Source organism: Cuculus canorus, chromosome 3 (assembly GCF_017976375.1).
Source record: "Cuculus canorus isolate bCucCan1 chromosome 3, bCucCan1.pri, whole genome shotgun sequence".
Lineage (NCBI taxonomy): Eukaryota > Metazoa > Chordata > Aves > Cuculiformes > Cuculidae > Cuculus > Cuculus canorus.
Genome location: NC_071403.1, coordinates 72,534,401 through 72,553,125, shown reverse-complemented (window position 1 = coordinate 72,553,125; position 18,725 = coordinate 72,534,401). Strand labels below are relative to the sequence as shown.

The 18,725-nt window shown below is 37.0% G+C and overlaps 1 protein-coding gene across 26 annotated transcripts in view; it reads left to right on the top strand.

Annotated features, from left to right (window-relative positions):
• NRXN1 (neurexin 1) overlaps positions 1-18,725 on the top strand; it is a 771,544-nt gene that overhangs the window by 317,319 nt on the left and 435,500 nt on the right. For 18 of the 26 annotated variants that reach the window (XM_054061836.1, XM_054061828.1, XM_054061847.1 and 15 more), the window contains 2 exons: positions 1,378-1,581; positions 3,769-3,795. In XM_054061836.1, the coding sequence (XP_053917811.1) occupies positions 1,378-1,581; positions 3,769-3,795 (231 nt within the window). The remainder of the gene's footprint in view (positions 1-1,377; positions 1,582-3,768; positions 3,796-18,725) is intronic. The other 8 variants (XM_054061852.1, XM_054061851.1, XM_054061849.1 and 5 more) reach the window with 1 other exon arrangement.

Sequence of the window (18,725 nt, the reverse complement as noted above, 5' to 3'; positions counted from 1 at the left end):
CTTTTCTAAGAAAATGTTCTGTAGCATGCCGTTTAGCTCATCATCTAACACTTCAGTAGTTTTCAAAACTTAGACTTTTTCAGTGGGTTAGAAATGTAGGAAACATGGAAGAAGTGAGGTGGTCTCTAATGAATCAGTCGCAGGCAATCACATGTACATAAATTGGGCCATGTTCAGATAGTGTATTTTGCCATTCATGTAGTGGTTTTAGTTATGGTTAGTTATGTATGTTACTGCATAGCCTTCTGGAATTCCTGCTCACTATTGGCTTGTAGTAAAGGATGTTACTCCTTCACCATTTCTTCCACCACAATGTGCCACTGCCCATGGAGCTACGAGCCATTTCCAAAGCCTGTATTAGTCCACTGGCCACAACACTTGATTGTCCTGCAAAAAAAGAACTTCATAGTACATCTCAGGAACAGATTATAGAATCATAGAATGGTTTGGGTTGGAAAGGACCTTAAGGATTACCAGTACCGATCCTCCTGCAATGGAAAGAGGCACCTTCCACTGGATCAGGTTGTTCACAGATGCATTCTTTGCTTTCTAGGAACTACTGTGTATCTCTGTGAGCAGAAATGCAGTCTTTGCGTTTCTTTTCTTGTTACCAGTCTGGAGATTGGGAAAAGACAACTTGTGGCTGGTTGCTCTGGGGTCTAACAGGCTATGACCACAGTGAGCCAGATCTACTCACCAGGAGGGTTTTCTGTCATCTCTGAAAGTGACAGTTATTTACTTGTCTTGAGGGGTTTGTTATCTTACCCTCAATATGCCAAGTCCAGTCTCAATCCTCTTGTTGAGGCTGTCATAATGCTTATACGTAGGCTTTTTAATTCTACTGTACCACAGTCATTGTGGTCATGAAGCAATCTGCTACGTCCAAAGCATGCTGGGGATATTTACCCCTTTCAGGCAGCTTTTTGCTAACTTGATGATAATTATAACTGTGGTAGTAGATAAAGTATCCTAAGGCAATTATCTAAGGAAATGATAGTCAGACATGACCTTTTAATAGGCTTTAAGGTTTACCTGATAGCTTTTACTGGCTTTGACCTATTTTGAGTAGTACACGCCTGGTCTTGCAAGCATTTTTTCACATGTGATCTTACCCATCTGCTTGAAGACACATATGTGAAGGGCTGGTTCATTAAAGGGACAATTAAATTTCTTTTAAAAGCACCAAAATACACCACTTAGGGAAAAAAAAAACCAACAAACCCAATCAAAAGCCCAGATTGAACCTTGCTTATGTTTCCCAGTGATAGTTGTGATGTGTAATTCTTTCTGTCCTATATTTACTATCTTCTCTTGAAGCAGTTTCAGACAACACAATGTAATTCTGTAATAACTGATTTTTCTCCTTTATGTTTTCAGAAGCAACAATTTTAAGCTATGATGGAAGTATGTTTATGAAAATACAACTCCCTGTCGTGATGCATACAGAGGCTGAAGATGTTTCCTTACGGTTCCGGTCTCAGCGAGCTTATGGCATTTTAATGGCAACAACTTCTAGGGAATCTGCAGACACCCTTCGTTTAGAGTTGGATGCAGGACGGGTTAAATTAACGGTCAACCTAGGTAACAAATTCTTCCTCCAAAAAATTAACATTTTATCTACATCTTTCTTTTTGCTTGCAAACATTTATGAAACAGCCTGTTTAAACATTAAAAGTAAATTAAAATGATATATAAACACATGTCAATGCAACATTTGCGTATGTACATACACACACCAATACATGCCCATTATTATACTTCATTTTGTTTTCTTCTGCATTTTGTATCTTTTATAGTCTTAACATAATTCATCACAATATTTTCATACTATTGTGTGTTCTAAAAAGAGAAGACTGGTTCATCAGTGGTATTTTTGGGCTAAATTATTCTTCTTCATTCTGGAAGATTGATCTCCCTCCACAACTTCTACACAGCAGCAATTCCACAATTTAAATATGCAAGCAGAAATGATGCATATGTAGGTCAGTTCATTCTTACCTCCACCAATTAATGTACAACATGCAAATGTATCCAAGAATTTCTAGTTCTGACACTGAAAGTGTTGCAATTATGTATTCCCACTGGTGGATTTCTCAGTCTCCTTTTTTTAGGTGTCAAACCTATAGTAAATCCATCTCCTCTTCTTTAAACAGTTCTGTAGTGGTGTTTTTGTAGTATCGAACGATAAACACAACCCTTCAATGCCCAAAGACTGCGGCCCTCAGCAAACAGCCGTGTGAACACCAGAGGCACAAGCCCTTTTACAGAAATACCCACAAAATTTGTTTTTTCCTGCTTTGCAAAATGAGGGACAAAATGTTAAGATAAGGTTTCCTCCAGTTAAAAAAATAAATAAATTACAGCACTTCTGTTGTCCTTATGAATAAAACCCGGACCTGAAAGAGAACTGAAGTACAGTCAGGAAAACACACATTCAGTGCAGTCATTCCTATTCAGTGGAATGGCAATTTTTAAATGGAATTTCTGTTTTTAAAAGGAATGAATATTTTTAAAGGGAGTTAAGAATTTTATTGTTTTAATTGCTCATAAAATGATTTTCAGAAAGCATGGAGGGTGAGAAACTGGACAAGAACCTGTTCTGTTTCCCTTGATTAAGGCACTCCTGGCTGGAATGCCGCCCCGGGGCTGCAATTCCCTCTGGGAGCCAGAGCTGCTCTCTTGATCCCCGTCTCGTGGCGGGTTGAGCGCCCACAGCACGTTCTGTAAGGGCTGTGCGGTGCTGCTCCCCGGCTGTTTGCGACCACTTTTCTGATGCGGTTGACGACACATGGCAAACTCAGCTATATGGAAACAAAATCTAGGTTTGATGGTATATATGTTCCTCAAAGGTACAAACCAGGAGTAGCCGTACAAACAGAATAGCTTGGTGCAGGGTGTTGTTTTTTTGCAGTAAGAAATGTGGACAGCCCAGCATAGGATCCCGCTACAAATCAGGCCCTTCTCTTTCTATAAAAAACACTACCCTCTGTCCATTTTTACTATTTCTGTAGTTCAAGAAAATCAATAACTCAGGCCTTAGCAATATTTTTAACTCCCCAAACACCCCTCTTTTTTTCCTTTCCTCTTTGTCTTTGTTTCTTATCTTTTTGTTTTCTCCTTTCCCTTGCCTTTCTTTTCCCAAGTCAGATAAGGAAATAATCTGAAAATACACCGTATGTGGTAATCCCCAGTGCTAACTAATATGTACTTGTTTTCTATATACTAATGTAGCTTTAAATATACTCAGTGTTCCTTTCCTAAGTCTATACATTAAGAAAATACAAACCCCTATTTGTAGACCTGGGAAATGAGCTTTGTATTTCCCACCGTAGTTTGGAAACTCTGCCTTTGAGGTATACTATACACGCATTGTCCAAGATGTCTGGTTGTGGCTGGGCTTGCTCTGCGCCCCATTGTGACGGAGCACTTTATAATTGCATTAAATCGAATTACCTGTTCTTTCACAGATGGGGAGGAAGCTGCAGCCTGCCGCAGTGAAGCATCTTTGACATTGAGTCTTGATTTTTGCGCTTAGATTTGTCACCATGTAGCTTTGTTTGAAATTGGCCATTTTTACCCTATTTGTCGTTTCTATTTATAAAGATCTATCGCAGTATATCTGGGTTATAACAGTATGCAAACCTGATCTGGAGTGGCCATATTTGCATGTGTCTGTCCCCGGAAGGGTGGGCTGTGATTTTATTGGATGTCTGCAGCTATTACCTTGAAGGATAAATTTTCATTTTTCATCTATTCTTCCCCATCTAGACTGTATCAGGATTAACTGTAATTCCAGTAAGTGCCTATTCAAACTTTTTAAAATGTTATTCCACCATTATAAAATATGCAAAAGATTGTGGACAGCTTGCAAGCACTTGATCGTTTATTAATGACATGTGATGATTAATTATAATTGTGTAAAAAGTCATCATATACTCCAGTGTGTATTTTTTTTTCTTTCCCATAGGATATAACTTTTAACTAGAATATTCTACAGGTTGTAAAGATACATAGAGGACGTGGTACCTGTAGTACTGTGTTATTCTAGATAAGCTATTCTATTTGACAGTAGACACAGTATTTTTGAACTGACATTTCTGATAAGCTGTCACATATTTTCCTTTGCATCCTCCTTCTTATTTTCTTGATATTTGACCTTAAACTTGTGGTGTGACTGTTGGAACATAATTGTGTTACACAAATTTCTATTTGCTAGTTCTAGACAATTAACTGTATTAACCAGCTGCTTACAATACAACTGGTTTTGCTAAAATCTCTGTTTTATGGAAAATAACATACATTACAATAAGGACATTATTAAGTTTGAGAAGAATCATATATTTATGATGATTTTTTACACTCTAATCACATAAGAAATGTTAAATTGAAAAATTTTTCTCTGTGATGTGCATGTTTATGAAACAGAGGGAAAAACAGTTGCCAGATGAATGGACTAAATTTTAACTTCTCTGATATTATTTGGATTAAGAGGCTATATTCAGAAAGGAGAAAAAGGACTGTGATTTTATTTTGAGTCTATGGATATACTGAATGGTGTCACCAACATTATTGATAGTAAGTATGGTAGATTTGAGTTTTGGGTTGGTTTTACTTTCCCTTCATAACAGATTTTGTGGGCCAGAGGACTGGCTTTATGCAAACAGAGAGAAAGCTAAACAGCAGACTGTGTAGGTAGAACTTGGAGCTGTTAGTAATTTCCCAAAAGACATTAAAGTAAGGTCCCATAGTAGTATTACAGTCTACAAAGAAAAACAGGGAACTGTTTCATGGTCTAAAAGGAAAACAGGGAACTGCAGTTGTTTCTAATGTGTCATCACTAACAGATTTTGCAATGAATGACTTCACAAAATATCAATGCAGTTTTATATTGAAAAAGCAAGATTTTCTTGGAGCAAACTTTTAATCTAGGTTTAATCCAGGCAGACAGTTCCATACAGTAAAGGAAATTCTTGCAAATACCACAGCATAAAGATAGTGTCCTCGTATAGAATAAATAAATAGATAGATAGGAAATTACATTCTTCACTTATAAAAACAAATATTTCCTATTGCCAAATATGTCCATTGCCAAAATGTATATAAGATCATGGAAAAAAATCTCAGACACATTTAGTTAAGCTGTCCAAGGACACTATTTTTCCTCATGATGAAGTCACAAGTAGGAAAAGTTTTCCAAATATAAGACCATTTTTTTTGAGCAGAAATTGAATTAGTTTGTCTGCTGCTGGTGAATTGCTTTTTCACTAGGAAAAGCAATATTCCACTTTTCTTAAGTTTTGTAATAAAATTAAGGAGTCCTTCTGAAAAGGAAATTACTGAAAAAAAACCCCAAACCAGTAATAAAGCCACAGAACAATAGGTGCTTGGGTTTTTAATCTCTTTTGGACAAAATGAGGTGTCAAAAGTAAATTAAAATGATTTCTACCTTCCATTTTTAAGCAAGTTTTGGATCAGAAGAGAACCTGCAAATACACAGTAAGTAAGAAGCTTTCAGTTACAGGATTGTAAACAGGAGAAATGCACATACTGATTTGAATAACCATTCTGAGTACTTTTTGGGTCTCGTACAGGAGAAGCATAACCTCTCTATAAAATTTCTTTGGTATCAAATACTCATAAGTTGTTTTCCTTTCCAGTTTGTTCATAGCCTTTTTGTTATTAGAACTGAACTTTCATGAGTAGTTTCCTCTCCCTTTGGTGCTTGTGTACAGAGCAGATGTTTGCAAGCTTGCTGTACGGTAAGTACCCCACTGCTTTCTTATCAGCACTTGCTGCAGTCCTCATCAGCAAAGTTTCATCAGCAATTTCTACAGTTCAGTTTTAAGACCACGAAGAATGATTGCTCTAAGCATTCCTTAGAAGATACTACTATTTTAGGCAGTATAATGAATTTTAGTGGAACACAAAAAAATTGGTTTCAGAGCAACAGCATCCGGAACTTGAGTCTTAATTTGCTAACCAGTATGAGAGTTCAGCATCTCTCTTTTGGGGTCTGCTCAGAGATGCATGCATATCAATCCTGATTTTATGTTGGTAGAAGCAAATCTGGTTTTCATGTTTGAAAAACTGATTTTCAGTTCTTCTCTTTTTTGCTGCTTTGAAATTGGTCATCTTCACATGATTTCGTTGTTGGTACTGAAATACTATTTATTATAGCTAGGCTACCAACAGAGTTAAGATCAGGATGAAGCCATCTGGTTTGAATGTGGAGAGAGTGCTTTAAAGAAAAAGGTAAAACCAAACATAAACAAAACATTTGTTTTTTTTTTTTCTTTTGAGAGAAAAAAGGAAAATAAGAATGGAAACACCTTATTTCATACAGTGAGTTACAAACCAAAAGAATAAAATATCCTGCCTTCTCCTCCTGTTTTCCCTTGAGTGCAGCCTGAAACTTGTCTGTTGCTCACTGCAGATCAAACTACCAGCGCTTGGCGAGTCAGGGATGAGGTTTTGGTACCAATTTGTTCTACACTTTAACATTCCTTTGCCTTTAGCTGTTACCCTGTGTGGCAGAAGAGGTGGCATTTTGCGGTCTTCCTTGTTTGAATCAGACTTTTTTTTTAAAGTTTCAACTGTTAATCAGATGTCAGGTGGCTAGTGAGCTTAAGTGTCTCAGAAACAATATTATGGAGACTGTTCATGCCATTTCTGTGGATCTGAGTGGTGTGCTAAAGTCAAACTCTTCTTATTTTGTGCTGGAGTAGAATATTGGTACGTTTATAAAACGTTACAGCACTAGAAATTCTGTCTCACATCAATCAGAAAATATGATTGCTGAAATCTGGGGTTTGTACATCCTGAATTCACTTCATAGAATGGGTTGTGTTGGCTGGGTTGGAAGGGACTTCCAAGTCCATGCAGTTTCAACCCCCCTGCCATAGGCAGGGACACCTTTCACTGGATCAGGTTGCTCAAAGTCTTATGCAACGTGGCCTTGAACACCTCCAGGGAAGGAGCATCAACGACTTCTCTGGGCAGCCTGTGCCAGTGACTCGTCACCCTTGAAGAACACTCACCACCTGAAGAACATTTCATTGTGTTCTTGAGACCTGCAAGTTTACAAAACAAAGTCATCTATCAGGCAGTGAAATAAATGGTCCTTTTAAACTGCAGGTGCGTGTAGGTCAGTGGTGAGGCTGACATCAGGAGAAAGGGGAAAACTTCTGTTATGAACAGAAATGGTTGCTATATTTTCAGTATTAGTTTTCATAGTGTGAGGGATTCATTTAAAAATAAGTCTGAGGTGAAGGATGTTGATTCAAATAGCAGGAATGAGCAGCTTTCTTGAGACTAATCATTCTATAAAAAGAACTGTAAATGTATGGCTCTACACCTCTTATGTTATATACAAAATTGATACTGATTGCCAAAGTGAAAGTGCTAATAAGTGAAATTGCAAATAAAATAAAATAAATACATTTCTCCCTTTCAGAGAAGGAAGTAACTGTTACCTTTTTAATTAGAATCACAGGACGGTTTGGGTAGAAGGGATCTTAAAGCCCATCCAATTCCCAACCCCTGCCACGGACAGGGACACATCCCACTGAATCAGGTTGCTCAAAGTATTTTCAGTTTACAGACTGTAAAGCATAAATTATAAAAAGCAGTGAAACCTATTTAATGGAACGGATTTTTTCCCCTAGTATTTCTTAAAGACAGGACTTCATTCCATAAAATTGACATGGCAGATCCATAAGAGCTTTTGAATGGCTTGTTAACAAACAAAGGTGGGCTATATTTCCGTATGTTTCACTGCTGCAATGGTAAGGGCTACTATCTTAATTTAAATTCCTTTTTAATTTTTCTATTTTAATGCTTCCCAAACACTAGCATCTGAGAAATTCCAGGTGCCTGTAACTCTAGAGGGTGCTGTGGTTTATGTACAATACAGGTTTTTTCACAGTCTTACATGTTATTTTGGGTTTGTTTTTTTTTTTTTTATTCTGTGTTTTTGGGTTTTTTTTGCATTATTAGAATTTCTGAAAATAAATTGTCTACATTTTTATATGAGTCAGCAGAGTAGGACCATAGGATATTTATTAATTGATACATTCCACAAATAATAATGTTAACTAGTACATAGGTGGGTTTCATTTCTGAATCAGATATATTTGTTCAATATGAAAAGATACAGGATTATACTTTTTTTGAAGGTTGCTTGTGAAAAATTGTTCAACTCATGGCACACATTGGAGTGGGAGTGATTTAGGTTGGTTCTGTGGTGCAGTTTTGCTTCTGTAAGCAGCAATTCATAGAGTAATCCCACTGAATTAACTTCTACTCAAATATAAGACTATCTTAAGAAATTAATGTGAACTGCAGAACATTAGGAAGCAGAGAGTACTGTGGCAGTATACACATAGATATTATTCCTCAGGGAATGTATTGACCAGCTTTGCTAGCTGGTTGCCCACCTTTCCTAATTAGAAACTATTTTCTAGGCTTTGAGGTTTTTCTGTTTGTCCTTCCATTCGCTTCTCAGGTTTTCACGCACCCCTCCTCTGTGTCTACCTAGTACTTCATCCACATTCTATATTCGTTCTTCTTATTATTTCATTTTGTTGTCTCTCTCTCTGTTTCTATTCTGTATTTTTCCCTGCAATCTGTAATATCTTTTCCTGTTTTCTATGTCTGTTCTGTTAAAGTGTCACAATTCTAAAGATGTGCACATTACAGCTGCTTAAATTAGATTATTCTGTCCTGCTGTCTACTTACCCACCTGCTCTGGAGAAAAGCAGTAGCCGATTCCCCTCACTTGTAACCTCCTTTCTGCTCCTTGGGAGCACTTCTGGCGAGGTGTGCGACTTGGCTTTTTGAATGCAAAGTTAGGAATATGCAGCAGACATTTCCAAGATACCGATAGATGTTAATGCTCCATTTATGTGAAAACCACCTCTACTCCTTGAACGGTGACTTAGCTGAGAAGACAAAGGGATCCAGTAGAACCAATGCTGATCATGGTTCACATGCTCTGTGTACCATTATTTGAGATTTGTGCTGCAGAATTTCACCTGTCTCTTCAAAAGTTTGTCATTTATTTTAAAATTGTGTTGTTCTAACCCCTTTCCTGTCTGCTGATCCTGCTTTTGCATTTCTTATTGCTTTGCTGCCAGCTCAAATGGCCAAGTATCCCTGTGCAGAATTTGGTTGAAGAAATGACCCATTAACAAAATAGTTCTTTTTAACCCAGTGCAGTTTTCGGAGCAGTTTTATTACATGACATCATCTGCTGTAGAATAAAACAGGAGAGGAGGAAGGAATGGTGCAGAAACTGGAGAAAAACAACCTCTGGTAGAAAAGAGAGGGTTGCTTCTTTCAGCAGTGCCAGCTTACACTGTCCCAAATTCACCTGGCCTACATCTAAGGAAGTACATTCTCGGAAAACATATATTATTGAAAGAAAGGCAGAAATATTGCTTTTTGAGATATGGAATGCTTGATCTGCATCAGTTAAATAAGGTATTTCAGGCATCAGAAGGGAAATGTTGGAGGGATTTCTGGGTAAATGTCTGCAACTTCAGTTATATTCACATCACAACTATTTTCCTTCTCTCCTGAACTTGGCTCCTAAAATAAGCTGTAAGGTGAATCTAGGAATTGTCTGAGGCCCAATTTTAGGAAGGTTTAAGCTTAAGGAAAAGCTATTGAGTATCAAGAAGAAGGTACATGTTAGGAGATGCCAGCTGGGGGGATGCTGTTCTTTTTGACCATTCACATGAGATAACAAAGGTTTGTAAGCTGTTTTGTGTTCTGGCTCTTTGTGAAATTTCATATGGTTGTAGCTTGGCTTGAGAGAGGATTCTGAGAAAGTAGAAGTGAAAGTATATTCTGAATGTGAGTTCTCCCCTTTAAGAGGTGATTAAAATGAATCAGTCTTGTGATATACTGATTTCTCAGCTAAAATATCTGCTTAGGTAAACACAGAAATTGTGAAGGAAAATCCTCAAGTTAGCTAAAAGGCAGCTGTTTTCACCCCTTCCCTATCCAGTCATAATTGTTGAGAGGAAAAAAAAAAAAAAAGCAACTTGAACTAATAAAGGATACAGGAAAATTTCAATAAACTAATTAAGTGTAAAGAAATGTTGAGAAAAGTCTTGCACACAGGATCACAAAATTGTTTAGGTTTGAAAAGACTTTTAGGATCTCCAAGTCCAACGTTTAACCTAACACAGCCAAGTCCACCTCTAAACTGTGTCCCTAAGTGCCACATCTACATGTCTTTTAAATACATCTAGGGAGAGTGACTGAACCTGGGCACTTGGTTCCCATGCTTCACAATCCTTTCAGTGAAGTAATATTTCCTAATATCCAGTGTAAACCTTCTTTATACGTAGTTTGCCAGTGCCCATGGTGAGACACCCATAAATTCCTATCCAGCTCAGGCCTGAACCTTCCTAGCTGAGACATGGGAGAGAATTATTGTATTAACATACCAAACAAAAGCTCAGACCTTCACTGAAGTGAAAATAAGGGCTTTAGGTTTGCTGGCTGACCATTTAAGGGTCTGTCATATTTACCTTCTCCCTACTGAAAAAGCCTTCAGTTCCCAGCAGCTGTCCTTGAAGGCTTTCCTCTATCAGTGCTTCCAGCCTGCAAGAAGGACAGCAATAAAGTTTATTTCTGTGCCTGCATTCTACTTGCTGCTTATAAAACCTCATCTGTGTTTTCTTTTTCTTAGCTAGCAGAGGGGAAAATTGCCATTAGTCTTCTGGCAGGCTGTCAATAAAATATCATTTCAAGTTCTCTTACTAGAAAACAGATGTTCTTTTTTTGTGTGTATGCTTCTTTTGTTTCTTTTCACTCTTTTCATCCATCTTATTTTTCTCTTTTTGAGTCCCCCATACTACTTATGGAATTTCAAAGATATAGCTGATAGAACGAGGGCTTCAATAATCAAATACATAGTAATAGTATATCTATGGCTTTCTCAAGGTTCAGTAGTGTGCTCTGCAATAGCCAAACACACTGAAAAAGGCAACAATAAAAGCTTAAACATATGGTTATTTAAGTGAATTTTAAAAATCATAATATAATCATTGCCCCAATTGGTGGTGAAAAAATAGTTGTGTGCATTCAGATAAAAAGTTGCTTTTTTGGCATTACCAGATAAATAAACTGCTTTAATATTGCCTAAAAGCAGTATACTTTCCAGCAGTGATATTTCAGTGCATAAATTGATTTTAAAAATCCAGGTATAGATAGTTCTCAATTTAGCATATATATGAGGCTGTAAGAGTGAGGGCTATGATGTGGTCATGTATCAGCTTACTCTGAGCATTGATGTGCCCCAAGGTATTACCAGTAAAGCCCAAGGGCATGTTATGGAGTTGACTCACGTTCCCTCTGAACCCTCAGCCTGAACTCGTGAAAGGAAACAGGGAGTGGGAGACCCTCCAAAGTACCAAGTATGATAAGAAGACTCAGATGATGGGAAAGGAAAGATTGCTGCAAGCACTTAATCTCTCTTTCTACCCACAGGGACAAAGCAGCCTCTGGGATGTGCTGGATCTATAAGAATAGATTGTCATGAATTAATAAATTGTCATTTATACTCAAGGGAAATTGTGTCTGTCTGGCTCATACTGCTCTTACGAAATCCTTCAGTAAAAGACTTTTTCAGAAGTAGGATGGGCCTTTCTACTATTTTAATGGGAAGAACCAATAGAAATTCAGTTTTTCATGTATAGCAGGTCCTAAATTTCTCCTATTTTACTTTTATGTTTTTCTCATTTAGTTTTTGAAAAGCAAGATGACTTAATCACATTTCAGGACTGGTGATTTAAATTATCCTCACCATTTTTTTCATGATAGAAAGTGGGTGTTGCAGTCTAATCGTGTGAGGATATTGAGGAAGGATCTTCTAATCAGTGGTTGTGAAGCTACTGAGTACTATTTTCTTCTTGAAGAAAATATAATTGTTGCTATAATGTCATTCATATTAATGAACGGGGCTGCAGTGGCATCATTACACAGTAAAGCTCTGCTGTCAACTGGTCCCACAGAAATCTCAACTGACATATTCCTAAATGATTAACATGAAGAGGAACACTGAGACAAGAGCATTTGCAGATGCAATGAGATTATTAAAAGAAACTTTGCGTATGATGGTTTTCTGAAGGGTTTCAAAATGCTGAATGACTGGATAGTAGAATAGTAGGTGGAATTAAATATCAATATGTGCTAAGTAATTCATACTAGAATTATTAACCTTAATCATGCAAGTGCAACAGTGGAGTCTGTTAGCACTGAGCTGAAGAAATTGTGCAGTCATTGTAGATAGCTCTTATAAAACTGTTCAGTGCACGGAAGTGACCAGAAATCCCAAGGGATGTTGGTAGCTATGGGGGAAGGATGTAAGACTAGAACAGAAAACAGCATTATGCTGTTCTGCATTGTTTATCCACATCTTGAATGCTTCGTATGGTTTTAGTTCCTGTTCCTCAAGATAAATGGGAAAAATGCAACAACAGGGAGGAATCCAAGTATGGGTTGGTGTTCCGACATAGAGGAGCTAAACAAATCAGGGGAAACAAAAAAGATACCTGAGAGAATTTGAGTATATTTTTCTAGAGATAGGGTCATATACCATAAGAAGCGTCAATAAATCAATAGGTAGTATGAAATTGAACTGCATCAAGGACTTTTTGTGCTAAGGCAGTTTCTAATACATTTGTTACTCGAAGCTGTGACTGTGTTAGAGCAGTAACTGCTGTAGAGTGGCTCTGCTTTTCTTAGCTGCTGTCGAAAACACAGTGCTGGGCTTGCTGGACTTCTAGTCTCACCTGGCAAAAATAACCTCATGTTCCCAAACAGATTATTTTTAACAGAATAAAAGGTTGTCATTGGTATTAAAGTTAATGATCTAGATGCAGCCTTAGCTCAGAAAGTCTGTAAACTGCTAGGTGCTAGATGCTGGCAGCAAAGGGGGAAAAATCCTCTAGTATTTTCTCCCTTCTCTAAAAATCAGTTGGTGGTTGTCATCAAAGGCAGAATGCAAGGTGATGCAGAACTTGGGTGTAACATTCAGTACAGCAGCTTTTGTCTTGTGGACTACTTCTTCTCTTATTTTTCAGCTTCTTTTCCTAATCTTTTTATCATTATCTTTTACCATCTATTCAGAGCAAATAGGAAATTGCTAGTAAAAATAATATATAAATCTATCATCAGCTCATTTTTATACAGTCATTCCAAACTTTGTAATCAGATTCTATAAAAATTAGAATATTACCACTCAGCAGCAGATTACACAAGCTGATATTTCAATACATTCTCAAAAAAATTAATTCTTAGTTAACTGACAAAACGAGTCAACTTAGGATAAATCATTAGTTAACTCAGTTATTTCATATGTAGTGATTGGTGAATAATTTTTTTTACTTATTAACTAGAGTCTACTGACATTTTGGTCTATAGCTCCTTAAAAAAAGAAAATTATTGTTAGCATTCAGTTTTAATATAAAATAAAGTAACTAATCACTCCTTAGTTTTTAGTGCTTCTAAATTTTTACTCAAATTGGAAATGCCATCACAGTTTATAAATACCTTTCTTTGCTTCTACTTTATTCCTCATTTGTTCCTTAGCACTTTCACTTTCTAAGAAATAATGCTGTTGTGATGCTTATTTGTTTTTGTTTTGGTTTTTTTTGTGGAAAACATTTAGAAGTGCTTTCAAAAGAGAATTCTATGGAGAAATACTGCAGTCTTTCTTGCAGTTCGAACAGTTCTTTTTTCAGATTATAGAAACATTTTTTTCCAAATAAATCTTTTCAAAAAGATAGTAAAATCCTTAATAGTTCAGAATGCATTTAAGTGTAATAAGAAGATGCAGAGAATTTTTTTTGTGCTTATCTATAGACCTTTCAAGGAAAACCGAACAAATTGCCATCTCTCTGCAGGAAGATACTGCTTTTCTGATCAATACATCACATGCTGACAGCCATCGTTTTTACTATCGTAGAATGGTTTGGTTTAGAAGTGACCTCAAAGCACACCCAGTTCCAACTCCCTGCCATGGGCAGAGATGCCTTCCACCGGATCAAGTTGCTCAAAGCCCAGTCCAACCAGGCCTTGAATGCCTTCACGGATGAGGCATCCATAACTTCTCTGGGCAACCTAGGCCTGTGCCTCACCACCCTCACAGGAAAACATTTCATCCTAATATCTCATCTAAATCTTCCCTCTTGCAGCCGAAAACCATTCTTCCTCATCCTATCCCTGCACTCCCTGATGAAGAGTCCCACCCCCCCACCCCCCTCCCCCGGCTTTCTTATAACCCCTTTCAGTACTTGAAGACTGCTCTAAGGTCTTCCCAAAGTCTTCTTTTCTCCAGAATGAACAACCCCAACTCTCTCAGCTTGTCCTCACAGACGAGGTGCTCCAACCCTATAACTGGTATCTAGGCTTTTTCCAGATGAAATACACGGGTAAGAGATAAGGGAGAGAGGAAATACACATTCAGAGAAATTTGAAGGGTATGTCTTGTTCTCACTGGCAGAACCAGTGAGCATTGCAATAGGTCTAGCATATGTTGAGGTGATTTGCCAAGTTTCTGTCTGTCCCTCTCCTATTAATAGATGCTATGAATAGACCACTTCTGCGCTAAAAAAATGTGCAATGAGCTTTGGTGAGAATCACATCAGATCCTATTTCTCCATTTGGTGTGATGAACCAAGCTGCCTAGGGAAAGCTTGACTACCTCTTCTTCAATCAAAGAAAGAAAGAAAAAAGGAGGGGCACCAAGATCTTTTTAAATAAATTAAAATTATTCTGATACATTTGTAGTGCTTTAAGTCTGGAATAAATCCCTGGTAGAAAATATAATCTAAATGTGTATTAGTTTCAGCTATGTGACTGTTTCAAAAAGGTGGGCTATTTTATCATTACTTCACTTCTGTGCAGCGAGTCATCATTGCAGAAGAACAATCTTGATGAAGCAGTCTTGCAAGCACTTAGCTGCAATATTATTCTCCATTAATGTCATAAGAATAGTAATTCATTTTTCAGTGTCCTTTTTTTCTTTGAAGAGCTAATAGCGTTAAAAACATCTACTCAGTGCATGTCGCTGATGAGCAGTTTCTTATATTAAAAACACTTCTTTTGTACCTAGTACATTTTGCATTGTGTCTATTAAAATGCATGAAACATCTATCATAACATTTTAAGCATTCAGTAGCTTATTACTGGAACCATGTAACTGCTTCCCTATTATCTCTTCTTGACAATGACTTTAATGAATTCTCTTCAGGTAGTTGTTAAAGTTTCCATCCAAGCACATTTTATTTTTGGATGCATGTCAAGAGGTTAACTTATGCTCCGTTCCAGCTGATTTCTGTGCTTCAGTCCATCAGACAAGTCACCTCAAAGGAGATATTGCTCTCTTGAGTTGAGACATCGAGATAAAGTTTGCTTTCTGAGATGCAGTCCCCTTTGGGAAGTGCGCAAAGAATTCTTCAGCAGTTATCTCTCTAGGTAGTACTGAAGCAACAAGACACAAGCTGAAGACCAAGATGTGGAATAAGAGAAAGCTATTAAAGAAAAGAGGGAGCTGTGGTTCATGTAGCTTATACTATTATTTTGGTATTATTTCTCATTCATTTTATATTTGTTGAGATTTCCTTCCAAGGACTGAAGTGTGCATATGTGGAAATATCACTTCATTAGTTGAAAGTTCCTCTCTGTCTCTGCATGTTAAGTCTTTTCTCGCTAATACTAAAATTCTCTCTGGAAGAGAAAGACCAAATAGGTAAGTCAACAATTCCACCTTTCACTCACATGCCACAAACTGTTTACACGTGACTTGTGGAAACCGAATCAGAAATGAAGAATAGCAAGCATTGATAGTGTACTTGCTACCATCTAAGGAAGTCTTTCAAAAATTTGAGCCCTATACTTGTTGAGTATAGGTGAAAATTATCTGTTTAATTTGTGTTGTGTTGCGGCCATACTTTGAATTGTCTAAGCACTTTTGTGATGTAACATTTTAAGTGCTTGAAAGCAAGTATGCTGTTTCCTAGGAGGGAACAAAGTAGACGTACCCCCACAGGATCTCAGGGGAAGAAGTATTCCTCCGTCTTCAGCTAATGTTTTGCGGGTGATAGAAGACACTTAGGGCGTCAGGTGTAAAACTGATTGGCTAAAAGCAGCACTAGCTAGAAAAGACTCCAATGTGCATTCTTGATTTGTTACGATTACACAAACCAAGATACAGAGTGTACATTCAGAAAGTGCAAGTGGGGATTTCTGTCAAGAAGATGACTTGATTTGTTCAATCACAAAATTGTCATTTAGTGACACTGAGCACAATCCTTTAAGTGATATCAAATTGTGAAAGAACATTTGAGAGATTCCCTCAATGTTGAAATTGATCCCATATACTCAATTTTAAAAATCATTCTGGTTTTGTTACGGGCTTGTGAGAGACAGAATGTGCAACGGCCTGGATGTAATAGATAGCAAAAGGTGCTTGACTGCACATATTGATAATATGCAAATGCCTGAGCAACCATAGTTGCAAAATGTAATTCTCAAAGACTTGCAAGTGAACAATTAAAAAGTAAAACTGGGACTCACTATTGACAGCTAACTTCAGTTTCATTTAGCCACCGTAAATATATATCTGGGATAGTAATAGGTTTAGAAGCAGCTGCAACATAGCATGAAAAGGTTGATGTGGAATGCAGAAAAAGGCCATTTTTGCAGAAAAGAAAAATACACTGGTCTTTTGGGTAAGAAATCACATGAAGAAGCTGGAAGAATTGCTGAAAAATTACGTTTCATAAAATGTCATGTTGAACTTATGCAAACTGTTTCAAACATCTGCAGTATCTAAAACATTTGAGCGCTTTTGTTACCAACAAAATCTTTATTGTAATAATTATGTAGAGGTTTTTTTAAGTCTTGGGGTTTTTTTTGCATGTCTGCAAAAGCATCTCTAAAGAAAAGCTCATTTTATAGGGAAACTTTTACAGGTTCCCTTATAATTAGTATTCAGACTGATTTCTTGTGAATAAAGAATGTCAGACCTAACTCAAAATCAAAAGAAACATTTAAAGAATATTTAAAATATTGTCTGCGATTTCAGTCTGAAAAAATCAAAGTCTTTTTCCTTTAAAAGAAATTCTCTGTATAACAAAGATTCAAGCACATACTAATGAATATTGTTTATTCTTTTAAATAGTACTGGAGCATTGAAATCTTAAAATACGTATTCATTTTATATGAACCTGCTAATGTAAATATGCTGAGTGCCCTATGGCTGGTATCATTGAGAACATCAGAATTCTTAAATCTGGTACAGGTGTACTGGTGGCTCTTAGGAAGCTGAAAAGGTCTAAGAACATGCCTGAACTGTTATACTGTAGTGATGATGCTCTACAAGGATAAACATGGAGCAAGAATGACAGGGCATAATGATAAAGAGGTACAGAAATCAGACAAAGTGTGGGTATGCAATTATTTTATAGAACAGTTTAAGAAGATACAGGAATACAAGCATTGGCCTTACGTGTCATCTGTTGTGTGAGTCGGAAAAAATCAGAGACCAATCCCACACCATGAACATCCATGGCATGTGTTTATGGAACAGGGATTGCCCTTGTGTTTATCTATTTACAATGTCTGGAAATAATCTGAAACATCTATTTTAGTGTTCTTTGCTTGACTCCTGTCTACACAGAAGCATCCAAGAGTAAACATTGTCAAGAAATTGTGCTTTTCTGCCACAATGAAGATAAAAATATTTTAAAGCATTTAAATTATAATAAGCAATCACACCTCTTTAAATATTATTCTCTTTACCGTTGACTAGGCAAAATGTTGTAATTCAGTGCTTTCAGGGTTTTTTAAACAAAGATTCTGAGTGTGAGATTTAGATGTTATAGTTGACACCTGCAAATTAAGAGGAGCTTATTCTTAAAATAAAATCACAGTCCAAATTGTTTTCTCTTCTGTGACAGCTAGGTACCAATTTGCTTATTCCTAAGCACAGCGTGCAGGTTATAAGGGTAAAATGAAATATTTTAAATGTTTTTTCCTGTTACATTTGTTTTTGCCTAAATTTAAAAGTATTTTTTTTTATAAAAAGGTCAATTATGGAGAATTTTTAAGTGTACTTCGAAGTTTTGACAGCCATGGTTTGATATAAATGGGCACAGTCAATATCAAAGTCAGAAAGGCTAATGCATGATCAAAGCTGTTTCTGCTGCTTTCCAGTTGTCAGTTATAATCTAAACAAAGTACAACAAAAAATCTAATTCTCTCAGAGGAACAAAAAATATCAAGTGCATACAACATTTTCTGCAATGATCACTGTAAGTTATGTTGGTTTTCCTTCATTGTGTTGAAGTGGAAAGAAAGGGCAGACATAGCGGTAGAAAACAATAGCACAGGTTATTCAAACTTATCAAGGGAGTCTGCACCATCAAGGTACACTTGGAGATCTGCTGTAGGTTCAGGCTGTAGGTTCTGCTGTAGGAGATCAGGCTGCTCCCCTGTTCCCTGTAGCAGCTCTGTATCCAAGTCTTCCTCGGATTTACTGGCTTGTTGACAGCATTGTCCCAATTGGCAATCAAGATCCAGATGATCAAAGCTGTTTAGATAGCTGTGTTGTGATGAAATCATTCTTCTAAGTCAGAGGTCCTCCAGATTTCTTGGGTTTGGAGGAGGCAGCAAAGTTTCTCTGCAAGCTGAATCACTGTCTTTGAATA